At 38.1% G+C, this 12,167-nt stretch overlaps 1 protein-coding gene across 1 annotated transcript in view; it reads left to right on the forward strand.

Annotated features, from left to right (window-relative positions):
- Positions 1 to 12,167, forward strand: part of RICTOR (RPTOR independent companion of MTOR complex 2) — a 77,353-nt gene that overhangs the window by 52,526 nt on the left and 12,660 nt on the right. Inside the window, exons 23-31 of the mRNA XM_085042674.1 lie at positions 457 to 621; positions 1,081 to 1,157; positions 1,275 to 1,353; positions 2,239 to 2,348; positions 5,448 to 5,535; positions 6,286 to 6,378; positions 7,247 to 7,353; positions 7,999 to 8,228; positions 9,035 to 10,064. Coding sequence (XP_084898800.1) covers positions 457 to 621; positions 1,081 to 1,157; positions 1,275 to 1,353; positions 2,239 to 2,348; positions 5,448 to 5,535; positions 6,286 to 6,378; positions 7,247 to 7,353; positions 7,999 to 8,228; positions 9,035 to 10,064 — 1,979 coding nt within the window. The remainder of the gene's footprint in view (positions 1 to 456; positions 622 to 1,080; positions 1,158 to 1,274; positions 1,354 to 2,238; positions 2,349 to 5,447; positions 5,536 to 6,285; positions 6,379 to 7,246; positions 7,354 to 7,998; positions 8,229 to 9,034; positions 10,065 to 12,167) is intronic.

Consider the following 12,167-nt stretch of genomic DNA (forward strand, 5'->3'; position numbering starts at 1 on the left):
TTAAATGTCACTGTATTTTAGAAGAGGAGGATATAAATTGAGGATATTTCTCTGAGACTGTCAAAGGTATGATGATTTTTATGGGTAAAGAGTAGAGTCTGAAAGTAATGATGATAGTTGCAGCTGAAGGAATTCATTGAAAGAAGATGATGAAGCTCCCTACTGACTATAATTTTTTTAATCGGCTTCTATATTCTCTTCAGAAGATATAAGAATATAATAAAAAAATAGGGGATTGGACACTTATGGTGACCAATTTATTTGTGATCTCAGATTCCGTTTTCCCATTTGCTAAGATAGAAATGGCTCTCTAGTAAAATGTAATTTTAATAGATCAGGTGTGTATCATGCTTGCTGCAAAACATGGTAATTGAAAAGTATTTTTAAAAGTTATAAATCATTAATTGCACTAGCTGGTTTTCTTCCATTCAAGAAAACATTTTCCTTACTTTGCAGAGCTGCAGGTTGTATGCAACTAAACACTTACGAGTGTTGCTGAGAGCTAATGTAGAGTTCTTCAGCAACTGGGGGATTGAGTTACTGGTGACCCAGTTACATGATAAAAATAAAACTATTTCTTCTGAGGCACTTGATATTCTAGATGAGGCGTGTGAAGACAAGGTGAGCATCCTTTCTCTTTTTAACCTCCTTTTGGTATGCTACTCTTAAGCTGTTCCCCACCCCTTTCCCTAGTAGCAAAGTACAAATATGTAAGAAGCTACTGATGGTTTCATTTCTTGATTGTCACTGATGGACTTAAAATAGTTTATAGATCCCTTTGATGATAATACTGCAGTATTATTGACAGGAAAATGTAGACTTCTGCATTATGCCTGTATTTAAATACAAATTGCAACTAATTCAGCTATTATGTTCATTATAACTTTTGTGAAGTTTATATATCAATTTATATCTCATAACTGAAGGTACCTAAAATTGATAATATTAGGATTAAGTTGACATTTGTTACTTCCTGTTGTGAAAAACTTGCTACTTCATTGCTGGCAGATTTGTTGTAGTTATTGCAGTTTTCAGAATTATATAGTGCTCAAATATTCTTTGTGTTCTTAATTATTTTAGGCCAATCTTCATGCCCTTATCCAAATGAAACCAGCTCTTTCTCATCTTGGAGACAAGGGTTTGCTTCTACTCCTAAGGTAAATATTGGATATGGTGCTGTTTGACATCACAGTGTGAAAACAAATATGTGTTTTTATTCAAATTCTGTGAATTGTGTAAATGAGAATGTTAACTGTCTTATGTTTTTTTTACAGATTTCTGTCCATCCCGAAGGGATTTTCGTATCTAAATGAAAGAGGTTATGTAACAAAACAGATGGAAAAGTGGCAAAAGGTAATGCTAAGAAGAAAATGCATGCTTGATATTAGGATGAGGAACAGTGTAAATATGAGGGCTTAGAACAGGGATTCTTTAAAATAATTGCATATTAATGTAAATGTAAAAGTTAATGTAATGTAAAGCTAACACAAATACATTTATTGTGTCAGTGATGTAACGTTTTTGCCGGAAAAGGTTGTGAGGGACTTAGGGTTCCATTGCTTCTCCGTACATGCGTACTTCTGACTTACCAAGACCTTTATATAATTTTGATATTTCACCCAGTATTTCAGGAGTCTAGTGACTTTCTTAAATAAGTTGTTGTGGAAGGCCTTTATCTAGGGAAGTGTGCAAAGGAGTGCTACTTTTCAAGATACCTGTTACCTCTGGTTGTTGATAATTAAAGTTAAATGTAAAGCTCATGAAGACAGAATTGGCTTATGCTGTTAGGAAGTAGAGAGGAACACAAGACTATTAAGAAAAATTCATTATTGTCATAACTTGAATAAAACAATTCATATGTTATTTTGGTTTTGTAATTGGTTATAAGAGATTGATTCATTCCTGTTGGCAATCTATTTAGTAGTTTAACTGTCGCTTCTCAAGGAGTACTGAAATGCATGATGGTCTGTCGAAATTATTAGAGTTTGTCAGATGTGAAGTATTCCTTTCTTCCGTTTTTTAACAGATTCTCTGAAATAATTATGAAATTAATTGTTGACTCTGCAAACTCATTTTGTCTATGAAGTGCATTAATTTTTGTGAGCCCCACCTTCAGATCATAAAAAAAATCAGTCTTTCTAAAGGAACCTTCCTTAATTATTTCTTCCTTATAAAGTATTATGCTATGCCACCATAAACCACTAAATGTAGTGTCAACCTTTGCCTGTCTTCTTACAGGAATATAACTTAAAATATGTTGAATTGATTGAAGAACAACTTAATGAAGCACTTACAACATACCGCAAACCTGTTGATGGGGATAACTATGTTCGTCGTAGCAACCAAAGGTAAATTTGGGAAAATGGTTCTTGAGGCATAAGCTGGTGGGACTGGTCAGGAGAGCTGTAATCAGTAAATGTATGAGGGAAAGGTGTAGCAACAGGATTTCAGTTCACACTGGTCGTGGAGCAGTACAGTGCAACAGCACAGTATGAGAAAAAACCAGGATAAACTGAAGGCATTGCTTAACTCCCAGAGTTTCAATGTAATTTATTTTAGAGCTTTTATATAATTAGTTTTAGAGCTTTAATATAATTTGATTTATTAAGACTTGGTGGATTGAGTCCAGTGATTGGAGTGCTGGAATGGAGGGCTACAGGCTGTTCGGGAGGGATGGGCAAGGCAGATGAATGTGTCAGTCTATATAAGGAAGAGGTTTGATTATACAGCCCTTACAGATAGTGGTGATGGGATTGAGAACCTCTGGGTGAGGATTAAGGGAATGGAAAACGAAGGAGATGATGTAGTGGGTGTCTGCTACTGATCACTTAGCCAGAATGTTAGTACTGATGAGTCATTCTATAGACAATTAGGAGAAACTTCTGGATCAGTAGCTCTTACTCTTATGGGCCTCCTATGCAAGATTTCAACTTCCCAGCATCAGCTGCAAATATCATAGTGCAATGACAAGCAACCTTGGACATTCTCAAAGTCTGTAGGTGATACCTTCTTTTCACAGGTATTCAGTGAGCCAACTAGGAAAGATGCCCTCCTAGACGTGTTGTTTATGAATACAGGGCTTTTGGGAGATGTGATGGAAGGGGGCTCTCTAAGGCACAATGATCATGACATGGTTAAGTTTAAAATTTTAAATGTAATGATAAAAAGCACAGCAAAGATGCTACCCAGGGCTTTGGGAGGGCTAACTTGGGGAGCTACTTTAGCAGAGTATGTTTTTGAAGGCCAAGGAGTCCAGAAGTGCTGGTCCATCTTTAAGAACCACCTCTCAGAAGCACAGGAGCAGACAATCCCATGGTGTTGTAAGTCAAGCAGGTGGGGTAGAAGACAGTTTTGGTTGAACAGGGAACTCCTTATGGAGCTCAAGAGGAAAAGGAAACTATATGATCTATGGAAGTAAGATCACTCTTCACAGGAACACTATAAAGCTGTGGTTCACATAAACCAGGAAGAAGGCACAAAATGCCAAAGCTCATTCAGGACTGAAACTGGGCAGTGTTCTGTCATACAACAAGAAAGAGGGAGTCTGAAAAAAAACACTGGATCAATACTTGCTGAAGATGGTCACCTGACTTACAGGGATGAAGGAGAAACAGAGATGAAGAAAAATTCAGTGTTTTTTTTGCCTCAGTCTTTGTCAAAAAGTCCTCTTTGATGGACCTTGGGCTGCCTGGTTCCCTGAGCCAGAGGTCTGCAAATGTGGAAACTGTGACTTGCCATTTGTGGACACTAAAATACCAAGGGACCATCTGTGTCAGCTGAATGTTCACAAGGTCATGGAACCTGGTGGGATTTCTTCCAGAGTACTGAGGGAGCTAGCAGATGTTGTGTCAGGACCCATCCCTACCATCTACCAAAAGTCTTGTGAGTCTAGGTAAGCTGCTGCTGACTGGAAGCTAGCCAGTTTATTCCAATTTGCAAGAAGAGTGCAAGGGAAGACCCGGAAAATTACAGATCTATTAGTCTAGTCTTAGTTCCTGGAATAATTACGGCAAAGATCATCCTACGTATTGTTGAAAGGCATTTAAAGAACAATGCAGTCACCAGGCACAGTTAGCATGGGTTTAGAAAGGGAAAGTTTTGTTCAACTGATTTGTTACCCTTCTGGTGGGTGAAGGGAAGGCAGTAGATGTTGTTCTCCTGGATCTTGGCAAGATTTTTGATAATGTCCTTCACAGTGTCCTCCTGGCCAAGTTGTCCAGCTGTGGGATGAGCAGGTTTATGCTGTGGTGGGTGAAGAACTGGCTGAAGGACTGAGTCCAAAGGGTTGCAGTGAATGGGGCAACCTCTGCCTGGTGCTTGGTCACACCAGTGTTGTTCCTTAGGGCTCTATTCCAGGGCCAGTTCTGTATCAATGATTGGATACTAGAGGTGAATGCACCAGTTGCAAGTTTGCTGATGATCCAGACTAGGAGGTGGTGTGGATTCTTTTGAGGGACAAGAGGCCTTGCAGAGAGATCTAGATTGATTGGAGCACTGAGCAGTCATTAATGGGATGAAATTTAACAAGTCCAAATGCTGGGTTCTGCATTTTACTTTACTCCTGGGATGGAGTAAAGCCAGACATGGATAAACTGGGAGAGGAATGACTGGACAGCTGCAGAGAGGGATGTGGGGATGCTGGGCTCAGTGTGGGTCAGCAGTGCCCAGGCAGCCCTGAGGGCAAACTCATCCTGGAGCCCAGAGCTTGGCACAGCCAGCCCAGAGAGGGGATGGTCCTGGCACAGCCAGCCCAGAGAGGGGATGATCCTGGCACAGCCAGCCCAGAGAGGGGATGGTCCTGCTGGGCTCAGTTTTGGGGTGGCCTCAACATGGGCCCTGCTGGGCCCTGCAGGTAGGAAAGGATGGGAAGGTCCTTCAGGGCAGCTTGAGGAGGGAAACAAGCTGGAGCAGCTGTGAGGAGCAGCTGAGGACTTTGGGCTTGTCCACTTTGAAGAAGAGGAGGCTGGCGAGTGGCCTCACTTCTCTCTGCAGCTTCATGAGGAGGGAAAATGCACCAAGGGGCTGAGCTCTCCTTCCTGCCACACAGGAACAGGACACACTATAATGATTCAGAGCTGAAGCAGGGGAGGTTCAGACTGGGTACTAGGAAGCATTTCAGTACCAGGAGGGTTATGGGTGGTCACACAGTAGAATAGGCATCCTGGAGAGGTGATCGATGCCCCAAGTCTGTCAGTGTTCAAGAAGCATTTGGACAGTGTCCTTAATAACAGGCTTTTAGTCAGCCCTAAAGTCATCTGGCAGTTGGATTAGATTATTGTTGTAGGTCCCTTCCAATCGAAACAGTTCTATTCCTTTCTAAATTCGCATAAGAATTCTCCTTGAAACAAAATGAAGAGTAAGTAATTGTATTACGCTGCAGTGGAATTTATTTTAGAATAAAATATTAGAAGTGTTGGGAAACTGATGTATGTTTTCTCTTTCTGCAGATTACAGCGACCACATGTCTACCTGCCAGTTCACCTTTATGGCCAACTGGTGCACCATAAAACAGGCTGCCATTTATTGGAGTCTCAGGTGAGGATAATAATTTTTTGTAACTTGAAATATTTTAAAGATCATTGTAAACCTTTTTAAAAAAGGTTTTAAATGAGATGGCATTTAAAAAGGCATTGCAGAAGAAGCTGATTATGAGTCTTAAGTTGTGAAGACAGTCTTTGCCATTTAATCTCATGTATAATTCCTTCCTTACACCGAAATACCAACAAAATGCCTTGCAACATTTTTTGTAAAATGACTAGCAAATTCTTGGCATGGAAAGCAATTCATAAATAGAAAAAAAAGTCAGTCTCTGTGGATTGTGTATTGACAATTATACATGCTTTTAAGCATGCAGAAATTTGGAGATGAGGGAATAAAATCTTTCTAATATTTAGAAAATCTAAGAAAACTAATCCTAAGCCGTAATTGGTTAAATTCACTTAATGTGGATTTGTAAAATGATTTCATGAATTGATGATGCTCTTTGAAAAGTTCAAGAGAAACTATGTATTTGCAGTGTGCTAAGGTTGATTAATCTATCATCATTATAAAATCTGAAATAACTTCATGTAACCAGTGATTTCATTAACATTTTCTTCTTGCATTATCACTGCCATTAATCTATGGTTATTATTCCAGAATTACCACTGTTCCTCCTAGGGTGCATGATTTTGATGATAAATTAATTCTTTAGCTTTTGCTATAAATGCCAGAGAACTGGTTTAACTGAAGTCTCCCTTTCATTTTCAACTCAGTTTTTTTTCTTCTTCTGTTTTTCTTCTTCAGAGTATTGTTACAGATCTAAGTTACACTGTTCGTTCCCCAATGCTGGATAAGTGGGAAGGAATTAAGCAGCTGAAAGCAGCCCTTTGGGCCTTGGTTAGTAATAGACTTACAAATTACTGTAGTTTTTTAGTTCTGTTATAACTGTTAATTCTTGAATAACTAAGCAAAATACTATAAAAATAAGAAATTGGGGAGGGGGGTATCAAAAATGCAGGATTTTTTTCGTGTTGGCATTCTGTTCCGTTACTATGATTCAGCTGAAAATTGTTCACTGCACCTGTTTTCTTCCGGGGTTTTTAATAACCACTTTTTCTTTTTAACAAATAAAAGTAACACATTGCCAAATCAATATTAGTATGGAACTGGTACTAACAAGTTAAAAGTTGCCGTGATCTGAGTTTAATGTATTTACTGTGGTAGTCTCTAATGTTTCTATGAGGAAGTTGTCAGCCACTGTTGATGCATGTGGTCATGACACCGTGGTACTTGGGACAGGCTAAAACCTAGTGTTGGTGTGTGTCCACACTCCTAAATGTGGTGTGTGTACACTCCTAAATGCACTTTGCCACTTCAGCTACTTCTTTCTTGTCTTCCCCAAAGTTAATTTTGGAACATTTGTTCGAGGTGCCTATTACTGGAAAATACTGTAGGTAGGTAACAAGATGCCTGTGTAAGAGGAATGTAAAATGAATAAACAAAAATCGTGCTGCAGGCTATAGTCGAACTGGTAAAGTGAAGAATACGTAGTTCTAACTTCTAGCAGATTTAGGTATTACACATAGTGTGCTGAGTATATATCTGTACAACTAGGAAATGCCAGAAAGGGTGATCAGATCTTTTAATTGCTTTGAAAATGCGGCTTGAAATTCTACTACCAACAAACAAAATTGTCTTAAGCTTTACATTGATAGTGCTGCAGATCACATCAAGATCAAAACTTACTTGACAAATTTCATTCCAGGGCAATATTGGATCATCGAATTGGGGTCTCAACTTGCTTCAAGAGGAGAATGTAATTCCTGATATAATGGCACTTGCTCAACATTGTGAGGTTCTGTCTGTTAGAGGGTATGTGTATCTGATTTACACATAAAATTTTCAGATAGTAGTTGCCATCAGTTTTCAAATAGCTTTACCTGATTTACATGAATAAAGATCTGTACTTTGTTGGAAACCAGTTATTAAAATCACTTATGATTATCAGTCTTGGTTCTGTGGAACTGCAGAATTGTGTAAGAAGTCTGACAACATGCAATAAATAGATGAAACCTATGAAAAAGGATAGTTACTACTTTTCTCTTTTTTTATAAAACAAAATACTTGCTGCTTATATCTCTGAGAATTAATTTATTATTCATTAATTTTTATCCAATATATTAAAAATATTAGAAGCTTCAATAGATGGCATTTTGTCTGATACTGCTACTACATTAATGTTTGGCTTCTTTTTAAAAAGGTGCTTTTCTATTTTATGTAAATCAGGCTCTTCTGATAATTACTTACTTTTGAATTGTATATTGTTCTCAGATATTTTAGCGCATTTCTTAAGTTTACATTGATTTACAAGTAAAAATTAACAATATACTACTTGTCAGTTCTCTGAAGTTTCTGCTGAATTGCTTTGAAACTGTTTCCTTTCAAAAGTGAAATAAGTTAAGTTAAATTAGGTGCTCTTATTGTTGCTCTTTTTTTCTATATATACATTAAATACAGGACCTGTGTCTACGTGCTTGGTCTAATAGCCAAAACTAAACAAGGATGTGACATTTTGAAGCATCACAACTGGGATGCAGTGAGACACAGTCGTAGACAGCCTTGGCCAGTGGTCCCTGATGACATGGAGCAGCTCTGCAATGAACTTTCATCAATACCCAGCACTCTTAGCTTGAACTCTGAGTCTACCAGTTCTAGACACAACAGTGAAAGTGAATCTGCTCCGTCAAGTAAGTAACTGGAGCACCAAAACAAGCAAACAAGAGAAAAACAAACAAGCAAACAAAAAAAATCTGCAAAGAGCCCAACCCCACACAAAACAGCATTTTGGTGTTCTTACCAACCTTTCGGCAGGATGAGGTTCAGATAAATGGTGTAAAGGTGTTATTGAAATAAAACAGAACAAGCAAGAGGGCAGTTACGTGCATTCAGAGAGATGCAGACAAGTGAGAGGGAGTAAAACAGTGTCTTAGCTTCACATTTGGTGTAGAAGAAAAATTTTCACTTAAGGGTAAGTTACGCATTTTTATGTCAAGTCATGCCAGTTTTCTATCACATGTTGCAGAAACCTTCATACTTAGGTATAAAGATACACTTGGTTGTCCTCAAAGGAATATTCTAGAAAATGAATATTTATATTCTCTGCGTGTAAATACAGACCCAAAATACTGCTGTATTTAAATTGTGTATTTCAAGTACCTAATCCATCTTATTTGTGCTATGGATACTTGGAATTTAAATCAAGAAATATGCCATATCTAGATATCATTAAAGGAGTGCTTTCGTTGTAATCCTAGTAGCTGGATGTTTGCACTGAAATGAGATGGTGTGGCTTTTCTTTTGAAGTAGTGAGACCTTCAGCTCAGTTCCTCCTCGAGATAGTTCTGCAGAAAAAAAAAAGAGGAATTAAAAGTTGCAGTAAATTGCATTGACTCCCACTTTGGGTTCTGTAGAATGGCTTCCAATTTTGCAACATAGTTTGTAGACTCTGAGAAAATGCCCACTTTGAGTGACATAGTGTCTCATGTGTTTTCAGGTATGTTCATCATGGAAGATGACCGTTTTGGTAGTACTTCCACCAGTACTTTCTTCCTAGATATTACTGAAGATGCAGAACAAATATTTTATGACAGACCTGGACCATCAAAGGACAAAGACCGTAGTCCCTTTCCTTTTTTTTCTTCTAGTAGACTTGTGAAAAATCGCATTCTAAACTCTCTTACTCTACCCAATAAAAAACACAGAAGTAGCAGTGATCCAAAAGGAGGAAAGCTGACATCATCTGACAGTAAATCAGGCTTGAGGCGAAATCGTACAGTAACAGAACCTAGTGGTAGCATAGACTTTTCTGCTGGGGAAGAATTAAACCCTGTTTTCAGAGTTCCAAAAATCCAGACTTTACGATTAGAAACTTCTTTTGTTGGAAGTAAGCATGTGGAAGATGCTGATAGTACCCAGGGTATTGGGGAAAATGATCTGAAGCTGCCAAGAGGTCTTGGAAATGAAATTCCTCGAGAAAACACAAGCAAAGAAAGGCTTATAGGAGATGGTACTACACAAACACATTTCAAGAGTCGTAGCTTAAGTTTTAATACAGATACCACAACAAGTGGCATAAGTTCAATGAGCTCTAGCCCTTCAAGGGAGACTGTAGGTGTGGACACTACAAATGTAGATACTGACTGCGGAAGTTTGAGTACTGTGGTGAGCACAAAAACAGTTAAACCAAGTCTCTGTTCAACACCACAGTCTAACCACCTGCCTCTCTCAAAATCCAACTCTGTATCCCTAGTTCCACCAGGGTCTTCTCATACCCTTCCCAGAAGAGCCCAATCTCTTAAAGCTCCTTCTCTTGCTACAATAAAAAGTCTTGCTGACTATAACTTCAGCTACACAAGTTCTCGAGATGCATTTGGCTATGCTACACTAAAGCGCCTACAGCAGCAGAGGATGCATCCCTCACTGTCTCATTCAGAAGCTCTGGCATCTCCAGCAAAGGATGTGCTGTTTACTGACACTATTACCATGAAGTCTGGCAGCCTGGATTCTCGACTCACCCCAAGCCGGTAAGAAATTATGTGCTCATTTCTTACTTCAGTACAGTAAAAACAACTTAAGAAAAGTATCTTCCTAGCAGTTTTTTCTATCTACACCTAAAAAGGACAGCTGTTGCAAGGTGATTCTTAACTTTACTGAAAGCAGTACTGGTATTAGGTGAATAATAGAAGGGTAATTCTCGACTTCGTAAGTACTGTCAGAGAAGCCCAGCTTTCATAGCTGTGCTCAACCCTTTAAAAGTCTGTTGGGGACAAAGGAAAATATTTTATCTCATTTGCTTCCTGTTTTAACTTTTATAATATAAAAAATGCAATTACACTGCTAACATTATTAAAAGTGCTAACATTATTAAAGCTGCAAACACACTGAATTGCCCATGAAGTCAGAGCTATATTTCAGGAGGGAATTTTCTCTATGTCACTTGGTGAGGTTTTAGGACAGGGACTCCTGCCAATATGCTATATTTGTGTTCACTGTGGCATTGAGGCCAGTGATGAGATACTGGTGCCACTGATAGGAATGTCAGTTTGGCTTCTTATCTACAACACATCAAAGATTTTACTCATAGCATTTATTTTTAGATGTAAGTGTCACCTCTTTATTTTTGAGTAATATTAGATGTTCTAAAGACTAATTAGATAGTTACATAATATGTCTAGCTCTTGACATTGACACTGTTCCCAGCTGCAGCAGTCACTGCTTAATAACCTTCCCTTAAAAGCTCTTGTATTAAATTTTTCCTTTATATTATTTTTTAGCTAGAGCAATGGATTTTCAGATTACTGTTGAAATTGAAAAGACACTTTTTATCTCTGTTCTAACTTTAACATCATCTCTAGAGTGAGAGAAGGGGAAGATGCTAGCAGTACATGAATCATCTGCTTACTGCTCAGAACAGCAAATGCTCAGTCCTTGAGCTGCCCTCCTCATACCCAGTTGAGTGTATCTAGTGCCTGATTATTCTGCATTTTTGTCCTGATTAAAAGCAACATCCATTTGTTAGTATTTTCACATCATTCTGGAAAGATGCCATGAAAGGTGCCTTTGTTCGAGTAAGTTAGAAGTAGATCGAGTATGCTGGTTAAATTAAGGATGATTTAGTAGTTAACTTGCATTACCCTGGAAATTGGAAGAGCTATTCCTTGCTGTGTTACTGCTATTCTGTGCCAGTGCAGGAACAAGTGGGTGTCATTTCAGTGGTGGTACAGGTTCTGTAATGGCTGTAAGTAACATTTTACCATTCCTTGCAGTCATGCCCTTGATGTGCAGAGCAGCCTCGCTGCAATGGGCTTTGATCCTTCATGCAATCTCATACTGACTATTCTTGGTGCTTAGCTGTTCATGTTCTCTTGTGTCAGTAGATAGAGTCAAGGATTTGGGCTGACCTGCTTAGCACTGAACTGAAATGACTGGAGTGCATGCATCTCTGAGAAGGTTAAATAATTGCAGACATACATACTCAAAAAGATATTCAGATTGTGTTAGTTACTCATAACTGATTGGAAAGACTGCAGTGAAACTAGTACATGCATTTTTCTTGCTGGTTGTGCTAGGTCTCCACTGAAAAATTATGGTCCTTATAATTTCATATTATGTTTACAAATAAATTCAGGCTATGGTTACTATTACAGCTAGAAATGTCCTTAACTGCTGTTTAAATAATAAACTAGAAAGAAAAATTCTGTCCTTTATATCTGCCAAATCAATTTTTCTGTTAGTCTTCAGAAAACATTGATCTGTGGTTTATTGAAAATTTCATGTGTTGGTAGCAACTAACAGCCATAGATTTATTTTTGCGATGTTTTCATTCAGAGAGATAAAAAGCCTTTTTCTTTGCATAAATTGTTTTGTAAGGCTAAATTTCCCACCTTTGTCTAAGGACCAGCCAGAAATGTTAATGTGCGTGTCTTGGATCTTGATTGTGGCTGTCACTCTATCACTCACAGACACTCTTACATGAAAATTTTGTGGTGTTTATCACTACTAATGGTATATCTGTTAGTTTTTCTAGGAGAAGCAGGGACAAACATTTAGGATTAATAATTCTATCTTTAATTTTATGTTGGGAGTAATTGTAGAATGTTTTATTTAGTATTAAATGCAGTTGGTAA

This window comes from Lichenostomus cassidix, chromosome Z, assembly GCF_008360975.1.
Source record: "Lichenostomus cassidix isolate B80296 chromosome Z, HeHo_3.0, whole genome shotgun sequence".
In the NCBI taxonomy this organism is placed as follows: Eukaryota; Metazoa; Chordata; class Aves; order Passeriformes; family Meliphagidae; genus Lichenostomus; species Lichenostomus cassidix.